General features: G+C 36.6%; 1 protein-coding gene across 4 annotated transcripts in view; it reads left to right on the top strand.

Annotated features, from left to right (window-relative positions):
• The first annotated feature begins 224 nt into the window (after positions 1 to 224).
• Positions 225 to 19,536, top strand: part of SCAF4 (SR-related CTD associated factor 4) — a 61,810-nt gene continuing 42,498 nt past the window's right edge. For all 4 annotated transcript variants that reach the window (XM_081301411.1, XM_081301409.1, XM_081301410.1 and 1 more), the window contains exon 1: positions 225 to 357. In XM_081301411.1, coding sequence (XP_081157537.1) covers positions 328 to 357 — 30 coding nt within the window. In that variant the 5' untranslated portion in view covers positions 225 to 327. The remainder of the gene's footprint in view (positions 358 to 19,536) is intronic.

Below are 19,536 nucleotides of genomic sequence, written 5' to 3'. Positions count from 1 at the left end.
CTGCGTGAGGGCGCGGGGGGCCGTGTCAGTGAGACGCAGGGCGCAGCCGCCACCCCCGAACGGACATGTTGGAGCCCAGCGCCGCCGCCGCCTCCTTTTCCTCATCCAGCAAACGGGACTGAGAAGGGGCCCGCCACCCCTCCGCCGCTGCCTCTGCTCGGCCGCTCGCCTCGCCGCCTCGGCCACAGCCCCTTCCTGCCCGGCCTCGGGCTCCGCAGCTCGTCGCCTCCCCCGCCCCAGGCCCGGCCGGTTCCTCGGCCCCGCTCCGCCGCGGCGCGAGGTCTATGTGACCGGCGGGCCCGGAGCAGCCGCCGCCGCAGCGCGAACATGGACGCCGTCAACGCCTTCAACCAGGAGGTGAGAGCTGCTCGGGGCAGGGGTGCGGGCCCGCTGCGGGAGCCGGGGCCCGCTTCTCCCGCCGCCGAGGTTTGAAGCTTTGGTCGGGGTGGGGACGCTTCCTGCCCGGGTTCCGGGGCAGCGGGGCCTGCGCGGAGCGGCCTGGCCCGGGAGAGGTCGCGGCCACCACGGGAGCTGACCCACACCCCTCCCCCACCGCCCACCCGGCGGCGACCCGAGCTGCCCCCTCGCCCCCTTCCGGCCTGCCCGGCCGACGTCGGCCCGCTGCCTCCAACTTCACCCGCTTTGGTGAACCGGCGTTCTGGCTCCCGGCTCCCAGACCCGTTATCGGCTGCGTGGTGCCGGGAGCCCGTAAGGGTCTAAGAAAGAAGCACGGGCGGCCGTGTGGGCTTGGGGGCGGGGGAGCTGGAGCTTCTGCCCGTCTGGAGCTGGCGGAGCGGCGGCCTCGGCCCTCCTGTTGCTCAGGCCGCGGCACGTTGGCGGCTGGACTCTGATCCCGGGTCGGGAGGATTTGGAGAGGGTGCTCGTCCCCCTCCTCCGAATGTCACACACTTGGGAAAGGGAGTTAATAAATGGAGAGGGGGTGGCCTCTTACCCTTTCGAGTCTTTAACATAACCGTCTTATGGGCTTTATGGCCCCAAAGTGACACCCAAAAAGTTGAATGGGAGAGCAGAGTGTTTGCTCCGCCTTAGTCCGCTTGAAAGCCGGTGTTGGCCTCTAGTTCCCCACGCTCGCACCCACCTCCTGAGGTAGTTAATCCTCTGCTCTCTTCTGCGGGAACATTTACATCTGAAAACCTCCCCAAACTAGGAACAAAGCTGACTGCCCCTTAAAGCTCTTTAGTTGTATCTCCAATCATCATCCCAGGTGCTCTTTTGGCCGATGGAGTTCATTTCACTTCACGTAGTGTATCAGAATGGATTTGGGAGGAAGGGTACTTGACCATTGATGCTTTCAAATGCAACTACAGAATAGAAACGATTGTCGCGGATTGATTTGGATTTTCTTTCTTTTTCAAACTGTACAGCCAACATGGAGGAAATACGATGTAGTAGTACTAGATGTGTTAATGTGACTTTAAAAACTTGCTGCATCTATCTCACGACAAGATTTTGGTAGTTCATTTGTTACAGTTATTATTAACTTTTCCAATTTGTAGTGCAATAATTTGAGACCTTCTAGTTAACACTCTAGTAGAGACCATTTATTGCTATGCAAATTATCCTAAAAATTATTTTCCTTCACCTAATGGATACATAAAATGTTTTAACTACAGTAGTTGCAATTAGGATTGGGCAGTGTCTTGGAAAAGTTTAGTAGTGATGATTTTCAAAATAATATATTATTTACAATTTTTGGTTGCCAGATAATTTAGGATAATGCTCCAGATATTTCAAGGTTGGACATTAACTTTGTTTCCTGAAGGTAAAATTCCCTGGAATGTCGGCTCCATGAGGACAGGTCGTTTCTGTTCTTTTCCCTCTTTACTCCCCCACCATAGCAGGTGCCTGACAGATATTTCTTGAATAAATGGGACCTTACACAAATGGCAAAATGGTTGTTAAATGATTTTAAGCCCATTTTTTTCCCAAGATAAAAACTTAACTATTGGATGTTTTTAATGAACAGGAGGAATGTTTTGAGTGTATTCTTAGGATTAGAAGTATTTAATACTACAAATCCCAACATTAAGGACAATTATAATGCATCAATAAAAAATGTGGGGGGTAAAGCATTTCTAATTTTAAGTATTTATGGAAGTTGGCATCAAGAATATTAAACACACTATATTAACCCTAAAAAAGTGCAATCAGTAGTTGTTGCCTTGGAAAGCCAAAATAACATAGTATTGACTCCTTGAAAGGGGGAAATGGTATTGTGACCTTTTAAATGTGCTAAATAAGCATCTGCTTCTCATTGTTTATTTTCCTTTATAAATTTTCTTTTCAGTTCCTAGTCTTTATTAACTACAGATTGCACTTATGTTAGGTGTGTGTTGTCAGTGTCAACTCTTTTCTGCTAAATGGCAACTTCTACTGAAATTAATCTGACTTTAAAAATTCATATTTTTGTGCCCTATGTGTAGTGCTTTCAACTGTTTCTCCTCGTTTATGAAGTGTTAATAATTAGTTCCTAGCAATCTCAAATCTCCCAGTTTAATCTTCATTTAACAAGCATTCAAGTGCCTGTTCAGCTGTGTCTGAAATAGTGTGAGAAGGTCTCTGTCATCTAAGTTTACTAGAAGTCACAAGACTTAGATAACTTTAATCTGTGGTAAAATAGCTGCAAAATGGCCATGGATGATCAGTGAAGGCTTGGGAAGAGAAGAAACTTCAGTTTAGGATATCAGAAGGTATAGGAAAGTGATCAGAGGGCAATGGGGCTGAGAAATAGGTGAGTAGAAATTTGGCTCTGGAAGCTTTTAAAAAGTAGGGTTCCTAAAGTAGTTTGGGGACTGACTTATATCATGTCTGTCTAATGTTTAAGAATTTCATTTTTAGGGTATGAGTAAACATTGAAGATTTTAAAATAGTGGAATGATACAATCAGAATTGTGCTTGATTTGTGGTGATATGTGTTGTAGAAAGCAAAGACTTGGGAAAGATTGACGGGTTGAATACCAAAGTAGGAGAGGTAAATAAAATCTGAACTTGGAAAATTTAGTTCAGAATAGGAGGGGAAGAATGTTGGCTAAAGTAATCCAGGAACTTTTATAAGTGCCTTCTGCCTCCGCATTCTACAAAGCTGACAGTAATGGTACCATTAATAGTAGAGTAAAATGTTGGAGAAGATGTGTTTGGTATATTTTTTTTAATATTAGTTGAAGATGAACACACAGTATCTTTATTCATTTTTATGTAGTGCTGGGAATTGAACCCAGTGCCTCACACATGTGAGGAAAGCACTTTACCACTGAGCTACATCCTCAGCCCCTGTGTTTGGTATTTGAAGAGGTTGAGTTTGAATTGTGTATGGAACAGTCACATGGATATTTTTGGCAAGCAGTTGGACATATAGGACTCAAATTTGGATGCAACAAAGAGATAGAGGGAGATTTCAGTTAATCACTCTCAGATGTGCCCTGGAGAAAATTTAGAGGGGGAGAGAAAAAAAAAGAATCCTTAATATGCCTCTGTGGCATGTCAGGCACTTTATGCATTCATATCTAATTTAATAGGTATGGATGTATACAGCCATTTACAGATAGTTGCAAGTTAGAAATACAATTTTTAAAGAAGTTAAGTAATAATTTACCCCAGGGCATACTGCTAACTAACAACAGAGCTGGGATTTGAATGCAGATCTCTCCAACTTAATTGGTGCCTGAAGATAATATTTTGTACAATTCCAGGGAAGTGGTCATCACAGGTTAAAGACTATAAAAGGTTGTTAATTTTTTTTTAGGGTAATAGGATTGGAAGCTTAGGGTTGAATGATGATGAGAGGTAAGGCAATAAGAGGTAGCAAATGTAATCTTTTAGAAGTTTGGTTTTAAGAATGGAAAAGTTGCTCTAAGGATGCAGGGAAAGAAGGTCAGTTAACAGTGTACAAAGCACTGCTACTAGTCAGTTTGTATGTTCATTGAGACTAGGTTTAGCCTTAGTAAGTGAATTCAGACCATTGCTTCTGTGAGATGAAAGTGGAGTCTAAATATTTTCAGCAAAGGGAATGTAGAAAAGCATAGTTCAAAGCAACAAGAGGCAGTGGTTAACTTAAAGCAAAATTGTGTATAAAAGAAAAAGGACAGATTGGAAGTATAGATAAAATGTCTATCTCTGATATAGAAGGAAAAGATGAGGAGAGTGAGGTTATTAGAAACCCATTTAACAGGATATTTAGAGAACTTTATGTCAGGACACTATAGAGTGAGTGAAAAAGAATCAGATCAATTATGGCCAATACTTAATTGTATTCTGCTGTGTTTAGGCATTTCTTAATGTGAAGAGTTGGATGTTGTTGAAATGTTTTGAATGAATGGATAAAAGCTATACATTAAAATAGTTGGTGATTGTTCTATTTTTGTATTTTAAAAAGTTGTAAATTCCTCTTTCATGCCTACTCCAACCCTTCTTACTGTCAGAGGCAATCAAAATAATGATTTGGTGTTAATCTCTATGGAGATGTATAATTGATATATACTTATTTATATAGCAACTTTTCCCTTCTTAAAACCATATAATGCTGCTTTGCAGTGTAATTGCTAAAGTGTGCTTTTTTTTTAAATCAAACATTAATGACTAAAGATTTAGTTTATTTTTGCTGATAGACTGCAAAGGACTTTCTTAAACTTTCTTATGTACTTTCTGTAGGACAGCTTTTATCAATCTTTTTTGCTTTTGACCCTTTTAAGTTCATAAAAATTAAGGACCACAGAGAGTTTTGTTTTGTTTTGTTTTTTTGTATCTGTGATTATCTATTGATATTTACCACATTAGAAATTTAAGCTGAGAAATGTTTATTAAAAAATTAATCATTGCATATTAATATAGGTAACATTTAAAAAGCTTTTTTTTTTTTTTTTTTTTTTTTTTTTTACTTGTAGGATAGGCACAATACCTTTATTTTATTTATTTTTATGTTGTGCTGAGGATCGAATCCAGTGCCTCACACTTGCTAGGCAAGCGCTCTGACACTGAGCTGCAGTCCCATCCCTTAGTATAGGTAACATTTTTAATAAAAAAATAACATTCCCCATCCAAAAATGAAAAGTGGCTTTATTTGACCTTTTTTGCAAATCTCATTTAAACTTTGGTTTAACAAAACCTGCATCCTTGTATCTCCTTTTTTATTCATTCTCTTGGAATAATACATCAGTTAGCCTCCTGAAAACACTGCTATATACTAGTGAGAAAATTGATGAAAAAGACATGAAATGTCTTAGTATTAATGTGAAAAAAAATCTTTTGACCTCCGAGACCCCAGGGGTCCTTGTATTACTTTTTGAGATCTGCTCTGAGATACAGTGCATATAATGCTGCTCTGCAGTGTAGGAAGAAAATCAGTTAATATTCCTTTTTTGTCTTTGAAATCATATATAAATTAAGTTTTGTGAATACTTAATATATTAATTGATTCGGGTCTACCTTTTCATTTTGGGCTCTCAGTCTTGACCCATGTTATCCTGAAGGAAGAGTTGAGTTCTACTTCTCAGTGGGGAGTTTGCTGCCTCTTCCCATTTTTCCCCCACTATAAATTGTTCGGTGTGACTATTTTATATTTGCCTGTTGATTACTAAGCGTGATTGTCTTCTAGAATTTAGACCTTCTCATGAGGATGATTCGGTTTGTTTGTTGGTTTATTTATTTATTTATTTATTTTTCTCCAAATTCCTGGTTTAATAAGGACTTGTTTATTTTGAGAAAAAAGGTCCCAAACATCAGGCTTTTCACAAAAATAACCCACAGTATCAACTTTAGAAAACAAAGACTATTACACTAATTATTCTTCTAGAGGATGCATTTAACATGCCAACTCTCATTCACAAAAATACATTGTTACATTTGTGTTGAACTACCTGTTGGTTTATTTATTTATTTTTGTGGTGCTAGGGATTGAACCCAGGTCCTTGTGCATGTGAGGCAAGAACTTTGCCAACCGAGCTATATCACCAGCCCCAGTTTTTTAAAAAAAAATTTGTTATATTAATCTAGTCTTTTTGTTCTCTGAGCACTATTTCTAAAGACATTTAACAAAGGGTTCAAATGAAGTTGTCAGTGTGTGGAGGAAATACATAGAAACTAGATCAGTGATTAAAATAAAATTGGAGGTTTATCTAACTACATTTGACCATATTGTACCATGACCACGGGCTTTTGAATACCAAAAGTTAAGTTTTCTCCTTTTGTTCTTTCTTGTCTCTCAGGGAATTCTGAATCTCTGCCAACACTTGGGGTCTGACTTTGTAGTAGTGAATGGAATAAAGCTGACTTTCCATGGCAACATTTATCCCTGATGTTCTTTATGGAAACATTCTCTTTTATTATAAGTTTTGTCAAGTATTTTGTTTCAGAAAAAGTTATCTGTATACATGATAAGGAATCAATTCAGAGAAAATTCGAGTAATGAAAAAGTTGATAGACTTGGTGATCAGAGGTTTATAAATTTTGTGAAACACAATGAGGGATAGATTACCTAATAATATGAAGTTGATAAAATGGTAGGGATAGACTACCTAATAATATGAAGTTGACAAAACCAGACACAAATTGTAGGTTGTTTACCAGTGTAGTCCCCTATAGTGACAAGTGCCTTGAACCTGGTCTACTGGCTAGCGCATGTCTGCTTTTGCACAGACATGATCTTCAAAACTTCCTCCTGGAGTGATTATGACTTGATCATGCTCTTGACCAGGTTGCTGAGCTTGATGACAGGGATCTATGCCTTGGCCTTGCTTCCATGAGTTCCACAGAGATGGCTGCTGAAGCCTCTGCAAGAAGCTGGCACGCCCTCTGGGCCCTCCCACTGTACCAGTATCATCTGCCATTTGCTGTTTTCCCAAAGAAGCTGGTTAATACTTATAAATTGCACTAATATGTATGTATGTATGTATATGTATATGTATATGTATATGTATATATATATATATTTTTTTTTTTTAATGAGAGGAGAGAGAGAGAGAGAATTTTTTAATATTTATTTTTTATTTCTCGGCGGACACAACATCTTTGTTGGTATGTGGTGCTGAGGATCGAACCTGGGCCGCACGCATGCCAGGCAAGCACCGCTACCGCTTGAGCCACATCCCCAGCCCAAAGAGCCTTTTTTTAAGTTAATTTTAATTACAAAAAAAAAAAAATGTACACAAAGCAGCAAATAAGAAATCTTAAACAGGGTTGTGTTTGATAGGGATTTATAAAAAAACATTTCAAAATGACCCCCCTCCCCGCCCCCAATATGCTGGGGATTGAACCCAGGCTCTTGCACATGCTAGGCAAGTGCTCTATCACTGAGCCACATCTCCAATCCCACAGTGACATCTGGCCATCATAATTCTGAATGTGTCCATGTTTACCATTGCTTCTAGTGACTTTTAGGTATCTTTTTGGTCAAATTATTTCATTAGAATGGTTTTTACCCCCCCCCCATGTAAATTTCGACTATATTTTGTAAACACTTTTGAAATTCTGTGTAAATTTCTACTTCTTTACACTTAATTGCTTAGTAATGGTGTTCTCCATAATTCCTGTTCACAAGTCTTCAGTTTTAAAGCTTTGTTTTCCATTAGATACTTGTTCAATACTGAGTCTTTGTAAATATTTCTGTCAGAAAAAAAGAGGTATCTCGGCAAAGAAAAACTGCGTAGATGTCATGTTTTAATGTATTATTCAAGCACAGAAGTATGTATAGGTGCCTCAGGATTAGAGACTGAACCTGAAGGAAGCTCATCTGTCCTTAGACTTTTTGTACTTAACTCCTCACATGAATAGGGACAGTGAATCTGGTTGTATTGGAACTGACAATGTAACTAAGGGGTTTCCTAATAGTCTTGATTGCTTTTTAAGGGCTACATAATAAAAACATGCAGACTTGACATTTATATGTTAAAATCTCAATAGTAACCACAGAAACAGTTTACTACATAGAGCAGGGTGGATATTTTATTCCTGATTATTTAGAATTGCCAGTGCCTAATAATAATAATAATAATAATAATAATAATAAAAAAAAACAAGTCTACTGAGAGTTTTATTCTTGTACAGAGTATTGAGCTAGTTTGCCCCCAGACTGCCTACACCTGGGTGCCATTGCCCCACTCTAAATATACTTTTTCATTAGAAAGTAATAGTTGACCAACCTTGTAGTGTGTAATCTTCCTCTACAATATCTTTATTCACTTGTTATGAGTTTACCACATTTTTTTCCTTGACACTGTCAGAATGAAGTTTTACTGAACTAGAATTACAATGCCTTGTATAAAATAATCTTACAGTACAGAAACTTCCTGTAATGTTCCTTGTAACCCTTTAGGAAGCACAGTATTCTTCAAACTTTAATGATTATACAGCACCTAATTTACCTTAATTAAGAAATATTAAGTGATAAATCACTTTAGAAAGGACATCCAGGTTTGGGGTTCAATCAGAGATATGTCCAAATCTTTATGAAGGCCTTTCACTATTATCTAATAAATATAGGGACATTGTATAAAATTATATATATATATATATATATATATATTTGTATAAAATTATGGAACTGGAGAACATCGTGCAAAGTGAAATAAGCCAGATCCAAAAAGTCAAGGGTCAAATGTTTTCTCTCATGTAGAAGCTAGAGCGAAATAAGAAAAAGATTGGTGGTGGGGCGGGGGGTGCTCATCCCATGAAAATAGAAGGGAGATTAGTGAAGGTAGAGGAAGGGAATTGAGGGGGAAAGAGGTGGAATATGAAAAGAAAGGAACTGAAGGAATGAAATTGACCAAATTATGTTATGTACATGTATGAACATAGCACAGAGAATTTCACCTTTATATCAATAAAGCACCGATTTAAAAGACAATAAATAGAATAACAGTGATAAATAGAATAACAATGGAAGAAGGAGAAGGGGGGGTGAGAAGGGAAGGAAAAACGCTTTAAGATTTGTGTGTTTATTTTTTTTATCTAATTTATACTCAGAACTTTAAATTGATTTGGGACTTTATAAATGCTAACTTTGTTATTTTTCTTCCAATCAAATGATTTTTATATCCTGGAAATATTTTTTATTGCTCCTATTGAAGTCTGTGAAGAAATATTTATTTCATAAAAATGTTTATGAGCCAACTTGGAGGGGACACAAAGTTCACTAGCGAGGTGCAATGCAAGTGATCTTGAAATCTGGCATCTGTGTAAGAAGTAGAGCAGTGGCATGAATATAATACTGAGATTTCCTAAAATCACCTTCCTGCATATTTCTTGAGCAGTTAAAGAGGGAATACATTGCAAGTTGATTCATAGTGGAGGATCCAAAATAGAGTAAGGAATGGAAAGTGACCCTTTGTGATAAGCTGGAGCAGAGTGGATTACAAGCCCTGGTTAGGGAAGTACAGCTTGGTTATATAAGTGAAAAGACTTGAGTGAAGAGTAGATCTTTGGAAATTACAGGGGAGATTTTATAGGGGAAGTCATTGGAAATTAACTACTTAGAAAAATTACACTCCCCCACCCCCACTAGAGATTGAACCTTTTGGCACTGTATTACTGAGGCTAGCCTCAAACTAGCAGTCTCCTGTCTGAGCCTCCTGAGTTGCTGGGATTATAGACATGTACCACTGCATCCTACTAGAAAATTTATTCTGACAGCATCAAATGGTAACAGAAATATGGCTTGGTGATGAGAAGTAATGCAGATGAAGTTTTAACTATATTTTGCTATTACTATCCCTATTTTTAGTGCACATAGATATATGTAACGGAAATGTCAGGAATGATGTACAGGTGCAAGATAATGTTGGTGTCCACAGAGGATCCTTTTTTCCTTATCTGATTAGTACAGTTAATGTTCAAAGAGTAAAAAATGGTTGTTTTACAGTTTAGATTGTGAGATGGCAAAACATGATTTTTCAACTATGACCTACATGAGATAAGTACCCTAGGAAGTCTTAATACTTTTGAGTTCTTTAATTTATATGGTGTTTTTTTTTTTTTGATTATTTTTTTTTATTTTTTTATTTTTTTTTAATTATTTTATTGTTGGTTGTTCAAAACATTACATAGTTCTTAATGTACCATATTTCACAGATTGATTCAAGTGGGTTATGAACTCCCATTTTTACCCCGTATACAGATTGCTGTGTCACATCAGTTACATTTCCATTGATTTACAAATTGCCTTTCTAGTGACTGATGTATTCTGCTGTCTATCCCATTCTCCACTGTCCCCCCTCTATATGGTGTTTTTTTAAAAATATTTTTGTGAACTGGTGTAAATTGTTAAGGCGTATAAGTTTGTATATTTTTGTAAATAGTTTTGTTATTTATTTCTTGCCCCTGTATAAGTGTTTAGAGTCTCATTTGTTCCAAACTTATTTGAAGCTAAGCTATGAGTTTGGGGTTTTACTTGTTTCCTCTTTAGTTTGGACAGGTGGGGGGTAGGGAGAAAGGATTTTGTACATGGAAATGGAAATTCTTTTTTTTTTTTTTTAATGTTGACAAGGACTATTATCTTTTTTTTTTCTTTCCAGAGGGAGAGAGAATTTTTTAATATTTATTTTAGCTTTTGGTGGGCACAACATCTTAGTTTGTATGTGGTGCTGAGGATCAAACCCGGGCCCGTACGCATGCCAGGCGAATGCGCTACCACTTGAGCAACATCCTCAGCCCGGAAATGGAAATTCTTTATGGTTTAAAGCAAATATCCCACTGAAAGCAATTCAGATATCAACAGAATTATTTCAGGTTAAAATAGAAAAAAATAACTAACCTGAAAACATTTTCATTTTTAATATTAACTAATTTTGTACTTACACGTGTTTATTTTGTGAAACATTTCTCTAAATTCTGAAGCTAGGAGAAAAGTTGGTGAGTTTGTGGAATAATGTGTTTAAAGAAAAAGAAATTTAGGAAAAAGCATGAGGATTTTTTAAAAAATTGACTTTGAGAGTATGTGCAACTTTGTTGCATTTGGAAAATATCTGGTTTGGAATCTTTAGAAATCTGAAGTAGATTTTATGGAGAAGAAACTATTTTTGTTGTGTTTACATCAAACTAAAGACTGCTCAGTAGTAGCAAGGAAACTGCAATTTATTTTCCCCGACTCTTTAGAAAGCTCTGAAATTTTCTGCACTTTGGGAGTATTTCCTATTAATGCTAGATCTGTCTTGTCTTCATATTTTCCTCTAAGCAAGTGTCAGAAAGTGGCTCAATGTGAAGATGCCAAAGGGTTTGATTGTGCTAAAAGTTAAACGATTTACAATATGTATCTGTAATAATAAGTGTGCTTTCTTTAGTGCATAGATAGCAACAACAACATTTAAAGTACATTTAAAAGAGTGGTCTCCTAGATTTGGATTTCATATGTACAGGAGTTTCAGTTATGTAAGGACTATCAGGAGGAATTTTATTAATCTTAAGTTTTTTATAATAATTGTAAAATGTTTTATTAAAGATTTACTAGTGACATTGTGACTGTTAGCTTCAAAGATGATTTATTCCTGGAAAGGTCATTTCTGATCTTCTATATAATCATTTATATGTTCTGTATGGTTAAAATTACATATATAACCAAAGGTTGAAGCTACATTTTTTATTTTTTTTTTTTGGTCTTAGACACTTTGAAGTTCATTTTAAATCCGTGAATTTTAATATTTTTCATCTTAAAATTAATGCAAATAGGTAAGTTTAAACTTGAAAATGAAAAAGATACCATAATCCCATCAAATTCTGTGCCATTAGCAATTTAGAGTATTTCAGTATTCATTTCCTTTCTGCATCTATTCGGAATTTTTTTGTTTTGTTTTGGAAGTGGAGTCACCTTGTTGCCTAGGCTGGCTTCAAACTCCTGGGCTCTAGCCATCTGTCCTCCTGAATAGATTGGGTTGCAGGTATACAATTGCACCAGCCTTGTGTTTGAAAATTTTTACATAGTTAACAGGTCTTTTTTTTTTTTTCTTTTTAGTTGTAAGTGGATCTTTTATTTATTTGCTTATATATACACACGGTACTGAGGATTGCACCCCGGGCCTCACATGCCAGGCAAGTGCTGTACCATTGAGCAAACAACTCCAGTCCCTACCAGGTCTTTTTTTTTTTTTTTTTTTAGAATTTTTTAATATTTATTTTTTAGTTCTCGGTGGACACAACATCTTTGTTGGTATGTGGTGCTGAGGATCGAACCAGGGCCGCACGCATGCCAGGCGAGCGCGCTACCGCTTGAGCCACATCCCCAGCCCCCTACCAGGTCTTTTTAATAACATGAAATTATTCTGTTTATTATTTTCTGAAGTCATTGTGGAAATTTTTAAGAACTATTATTGCCTTAGATACATTTCTAGAAGAAGTAGAATTACTTGTTAAAAGGTATGGGGATGTGGCTCAAGCGGTAGCGCACTCACCTGGCATGCGCGGGGCATTGGGCTAGATCCTTAGCACCACATAAAAATAAAATAAAGATGTTGTGTCCACTGAAAACTAAAAAATAAATATTTAAAAAAAAAATGGAGGGCTGGGGTTGTGGCTCAGTGGTAGAGAACTTGCCTAGCATGCGTGAGGCCCTGGGTTCAATTCTCAGCACTGCATATAAATAAATAAATACATAAATAAGTAAAAGATCTGTTGACAACTAACTAAAATATTGTTTTAAAAAACGGTATGGACATTCAAAAAATTCTTGTGAGATGCTTTTAGATTTCTTTCTAGAATTAAAATTTGCTACTAGGTGCAGTGGCACACACCTGTAAGGCTGAGACAGGAGTGTCACGAGTTCAAAGCCAGCCTTAGCAACGGTGAGGCACTAAGCAACTCAGTGAGATCCTGTCTCTAAATAACAGGGCTGCAGATGTGGCTCAGTGGTTGAGCCTCTGAGTTTAATCCTTGGTATCAAAAAAAAAAAATTTTTTTTTGCCCACTAGGTCTCATCAATTTTTGCTTTATGGCAATCCACATTCATGTCAGATAAATGAAGAATTATCTCTTTGTTTTAATTTGCACTTGTTTGACTATTGATTAGTAAATTTGAATTTTTCTTCTACGTTCACTGTTTTAACTATTGGGATTTCCTTTGTTAATTGAGTTGTTCTGTATACATTTTTCAGTTTCTTTGTATCTTTTATTGTCTTTTTTCATGCTGTTGGTTAACAGGGAATTCTACTTTCATGTGGAATGGCATGGTAGTACTTGTTTAACAAATGATTGTCCTTCCGTCTTCCCCCTACTACAAAGTACATTGCATTGTCCTTTTTCTGTCTTTTTTGGGGGGGAAGGATTGGGGGGTAACAGGTAATTTAACCCAGAGGTGCTCTGCTACTGAGCTACATCCCCAGCCCTTTTTATTCTATATTTTGAGATATGGTCTCACTAAATTGCTGAAGCTGGTCTCAAACTTGATGATCCTCCTGCCTCAGCCTCCTAAGATGCTGGCATTATAGGCATGTACCACTGTACCCAGCTGCATTGCCCAGTATTAAGAAAGGATTTACTCAATAACACACTTTTGGTAAATTACACACTAAGAGCGTAAAACGAAATGCTATGTTAAGAGGGGACTGTAAACTATCCCTTACCCAATACAATAAAATAAGTATTTTATGAAGTTACCTTTAAGTTGTAATTAGATGGGTAAACATCTTTTCAGAAAAGATAGACATCTTTTATTAAGAAATTTAGTGTGTCTTTTATAAAGTGTTTATATGTTACTAGTAATTATTAATAATTGGGTTAGTTTTAACTCTTGGTTTGGATTAAGCCAGTGTATCTGTATATAAAGTCAAATGAACAAAAAAGGAGGAAAGAGTATAGAATTAAGCATTGATACCTGTATCAAACAGGAGGGAGGCTTGAGTGTCCATCACTGTGAAGTATTTTAATTTCTTTTGGGAAGCATTCCTATTTTTTAATTAAATTTTATACATTATTAATAACAGGAGCTTAAAGAAAAATATTTTACCATCTTGAAGGTCGTAATTGCAAAGGAATGAATACTACAATATAATCAGTAAAATTCTTTCCAAAATAAATTTGAGGAAAACATTTTTTTTAAAGTTCCAGGGAAGGGGCTGGGGATGTGGCTCAAGCGGTAGCGCGCTCGCCTGGCGTGCGTGCGGCCCGGGTTCGATCCTCAGCACCACATACAAACAGAGATGTTGTGTCCGCCGATAAAATTAAAAAATAAATAAATATTAAAATTCTCTCTCTCTCCTCTCTCACTCTCTCTTTAAAAAAAAAAAAAAAAATTCCAGGGAAAAGATGGGGTTAGTATCATTGAGAGAAATTCAGGACGAAAATTACTGATTGAGGTAATTAAGGTTAAGAAAAATTAACTTGAACTAAAGTGTAGCTTTCCAATTCTTTTCATTGCCTTGATAGCTTAATTTCAAAAAGTAGGAAAAGGTGTATTCTAGAAATCGTAAACTCTATGCCAGTTCACCTTTATCCCTGCCAATTCTATTAGAGATTTGTTTTATGTATTCCTAGAAATTGCTAATTATTAATAGCCAGAACAGATTCACTAATAATTCATAACAAATTAAACTTCTTCCTTTTTAAAAGTGTGCTTTGTCTAGTGAAGACTGTATGCCAGTTTTTTTCAGAAAGATTGGCTATGACTGCATCGTGAATAAATTAGAAAAACATAGGCAGGCTGTTGTTCAGTGGGTTTTAGCTGTCAGTAAATCAGTTAAGGTCATCCCACAACTTTTATTCTTTTGATATTTTAAGAACTATTAGAGTAGGGAATACTAAGTAAATTTATGAAATTTAGCTGATTAGGCTAGATTCAACATCAAATAGAAACTGATTTTCATGCTAACTAGATAGGTTGAAAGGACTGTCAAACACCAAAACAGACAGCATGAAAATCTAGTTTTGATAGAGATCATATTGAAAACAGTTTGAGGGATTCAGTTGATTACAGTTAACAATGAATGAAACACTACTTTAAAAAGGTAATGAACAGGGCTGGGTTGTGGCTCAGTGGTAGAGCGATTGCCTAGCAAGAGTGAGGCACTGGGTTGGATCCCTGGAACCACATAAAAATAAAATAAAGTTATTTTTTTAAAAAATAATGAACAGTTTCTCATAGATGTCCATGATCTTGTTTCCCAGAACCTCTGAATATATTACTTTTACATGAGAACAAAGTGACTTCGAAGATGTGATTAAGTTAAGGATCTCAATATGGATTGATTGTACTGGATTATCTGAGAGGTCCCAGGGTCCTTACATAAAACAAGCAGGAACAGAGAAAGAAATAAAGGAAATGGAAGAAGATGCTATGCTGCTGGCTTTAAAGGTAGAGTAGAGGCCATAAGCTAAAGGAACGTAGGCACCCTGACTGTGACTGGGTGGGAATCTGGAAAGAGCAAGAAATACATTTTCCCCTAGAGCCTCCAGAATAGCTCTACCTGACCCCTGATTTTAGACTGGTGAGAGTCTGGCATCAAAGTGAAGGATAATAAATCTGTGATGTTTTAGGCCACTAAATGTGTGGTGATTTTTTTTTAGCTGTAGTACTATGAAATTAATACAAAATCCAATTCACTATTTGATCCCATTAACAAAGGAATACATCTGAATCCTGTGCATTTGGAATATACTATTAAAAGGAATTAACCTGGGCAGTCAAATCTAGAAACGCTATCATTTGGCATTACAGTTAAAGAAGAGAAAGAAACATAATAGTTATCTCCAAATATTTTATCACATGAGAAGGATCCCTATTATGTGCTACAGGAACAGAACTAGAACGAGAAAGGGATAATACCAGAAGGGGGATTTGAGGTCAGTACAAAGAATATTGCTGTTAACTATTGGACTGGTTACTAGATGGAATCTGTCAGATGTAATTTAAAAGCAGGTTTGAATTTGGTATAACTATAGATTAGATACAAAGATTCCATAGAACTTTTACAAATCTTTGATACAATTGTATTTTCGTCGTCAGGAAAGTTTTTCTAAGCATCATTTAAATAGTAGATGCAGTACAAAAAAAGATAATGGTAAGAAAACAAAAAGAGGTTGGCCCTTGGGTATGGTTTAAGATTCCTAGGACAGTATATTTTGCTCAATTATTTATTTAGCACTTACATGTCAAATATTGTGCCGTGTCAGGTACTGGGCCAAGAGATTTGTATACATTATCTGACAACTTTATGAGATGGGGTAAGTACTAGTCACTATTTTTTTTTTCAAAATTTAAAAAATGCCTGAAGCTTAGAAAGGTTAAATTTTGTATGGTATGAATGTGTTCCCCCGAAGTTGAAGTATCAGAAACTTAATCCCCAGTGCATAAAGGTTCAGAGGTGGGATCTAATAAGAAGTGATTATGTCTGCCTTCATGAATGGATTACTGTCATTCTTGAGAAAGTTGGCTAATAGAAAAGAAAGTTGATCCCTCTTTTTCTCTAGTTCTTGACCTTTCTTTCCTTCTGCCATTTGCCATGCATGGGATGACTTAGCACAAAGGCCTTCACCAAATATTGGTATTTTGACATTGTACTTACCAGCTCCAGAGATGTAAGAAACAAATTTCTATAAAACTTACGTAGTCTTCTGTACAGCAATATAGAACTAAGTAACACTTGTCGGTGTTTATGTTATTGGTAAATAGAGTACCATGCTCCTTTGATTAATCCCTAAACACTTAGTTCTGCAAGTGTCACAGAGTAAACATCCTTGTTCCTTATCTTCTCTTGGAACTATTGGAATAAGAGATTGGGATGAGTATTTCTTCATCATGTTTAAAATATTTTGTATCTCAAGTTTCTATATGTCTTAAGCAGGACAATTGTCATGTTCTTGTAGTCATTGAGCTAGCAACAAAACAAAGAACCAAACTCAGATTTGCTGCTAGCAAATATGCTTTTTTTGTAGTGTATTTACACCTTAAAAAAGGGGGTCTTGTACCTTTTGGGAGTGGCAGCTGCTGTTGTTACTCTGTGTGGGCAAGACTTCATGATTCTTTGGCTGATTTGATACCCCCCCCCCCCATTGACAGATGAATTACAAATTCAGGCTATAATGGTGAGGGAAGTGCTATATCTAATAATAATGTTTATCCAACACTTGTGATTCTAGTCATCATTCCAAGTGGGAAACCTCATTTAGTTCTTACCTGAAATTGATACCTTGATGCCTATCAAGTAGATGTTAATATACTCTTTTTACACGTGACAGCGGGCTCAGAGAGGTTAAGTTATTTGCTCAGAATCATCTATATGGCTGGCCCATACTCAGAAGCAGGTCTTTGTGAAACCTCTTCACAATACCACAGTGTCTGTTATTTTTTCACTAACAGATTGTATTGGAATACTATGGTTTTTGTACTTGATGTATAAAGCCAAAACTTAATTGAAAAACATGACTTTTTTTCTGACTTGATGATGCATTTATTAAAAAAAAAAAACTTTGTCCATAAGAAATGTACTTTGGGCCTTATTTTCCTCATTTGTAAAACAAAAATTTTTTTTCTGTGGGTCATCATTGGCTTGCTTGCTTCTTCTTTTTTTTTTTTTTTTTTTTTTTTTTTGGTGGTGGTGCTGGGGATTGAACTCTGAGCCTTGGGCATGCAAGGCAAGCACTGTTCCAACTGAGGTATATCTCCAGCCCGGCTTTCCTATTTTTTTAACCACGATCCGCCCAAGTAAGAATTTACATCTTAAATTCAGACTCAGGTTCTTGTGCATATGTAACCACAACTAAAACAAACAACAGAACAAAGAACCAAACTCAGATTTGCTGCTAGCAAATACGCTCTTTTTGTAGTGTATTTATACCTTAAAAGGGGGTCTTGTACCTTTTGGGAGTGGCAGCTGCTGCTGTTACTCTGTGTGGGCAAGACTTTATGATTCTTTGGCTGATTTGAAACTGAGAGATTTCACAAAACAATGTGGTTGACGACGGTTCACTTACACAGGTTCTACTGATCTTGAATTGAAAATATTGTGCGCGGGGTGGGGGGTGCAGTTGTTCTAGAAAGTATAAGATTGAATTTGGCATGCAGAAGCACTATAAATTCACATGAATGAAGTGTTGAGCAGGCATACCCTGCTGTGGACTTTCCTTATTTCAGATTCTCTGGTTCCAAGATTATTCCCCTGTGTCTCATTTGTGTGCTCTGTAGTTTTATGCCTGAAATAGCTGCATCCAAACATGTAGACTTCTTTTTCTTCTCATTATTCCCTAAACAATACAATATCATATATATTTATGTAACATTTACATTGTATTAGATATTATAAGCAACCTAAAGATTGAAAGTATCTAAGAAGTCGTATACAAATACTCTGCTATTTTGTGTAAGGGACTTGAGTATCTATATGCAGAGGTCTGCACTTAACCCTTATGTGCAGTGCTATTTTATTTTTTACTTTATTCCACTGAAAAAAGGTATGTCCCTACCCATGAAGCTGTTTTCACATTGGATGTCAACCTGTAGTTTGAAAAGCACTGCTCTGAATTATCTCCAGGATTCTGTTTTTTTTCCAAGAGAATTATGTGTTTTGCGTTGCACACTTAATTCTCTGCTAGATGCTACACTAAGTGCTTTAATATGTATTTTTTTAATATTTAATTATTGGAGTTCTTTAAGTAACTTGAGACTCTTATTATTCCCTTTTTTACCTACGAAGAAATAAATTCCTATAGTCGCTAAGTGGTAAAACTAAGATTTCCCAGGCAGTTGATTATTAGGCCTATGTTCTGACCATGACACTAACAAATTTATTATAAAAATTCAGTAGCTAATCAAAATCCTAACCCCAGCACTAAATTGGATTTTATACTTGGAAGATTCCTCAGCCAATATTGGTGACTATAAGAATTTTTTTTATTGAAGATTACTGCATTGCAAATTTGTTCTAGATTAAGGTAAGGAAGGACTCCATAATAAATCATTTACAAATAACAAGTTCATTTTGCTTTAGAATGAGAATAAACAGCATAAACAACACATTGTTACAAAAAATGTAACAATGACAGTATAATTGATTTGTAAAGAAACAAAAGTGGGGGGTTGGTATAATGTGAAGGAGAGTGGAAGTAAAAACCAGGAAGAGAAGGAAGTGAGCCAACATTTATTAAGCACTGTTTTAGATGCTTTCGTATAATAATCTAATAATTCATAAAGATGGCAAACAGCATTTATTTTAAGGACTCAGAACCAGTTGCCATAGAGGGCCCTGTCTTTTCTAGAAATATTTGGATGAGTCTATATTCAGAAAGTAGAATTTCACTGTACAGAATGCTGGCTGTTTATGTGCTTTCTGATGCCCAAAGATAAAATTGAGATCCAAAATGTAAAAAACCATGGCTTAATAAGTCTTATAAAATTGAAATTTTATTACTTTTATATTTAGCTTCTGATCATCTAAACAACGTTGACAGTTTTTTCCTGATAAGTTAGCTCATTCATTATAGGGTTTTTAAATACCACATAAAGTTCACATTAAATATTGTAACTTACATTGCCTCTAACTTGTTGCCTGGGTAGACAACATCACTTTGCCTCTATGCCATATAGTACCTTCTATTTAGATCTGCATT

This window comes from Spermophilus citellus (genome assembly GCF_964194105.1).
Source record: "Spermophilus citellus genome assembly, chromosome: 7".
NCBI classification, from domain to species: domain Eukaryota; kingdom Metazoa; phylum Chordata; class Mammalia; order Rodentia; family Sciuridae; genus Spermophilus; species Spermophilus citellus.
The sequence above is the reverse complement of the archived record's forward strand: the minus strand, read 5'-3'. Positions and strand labels throughout refer to the sequence as shown.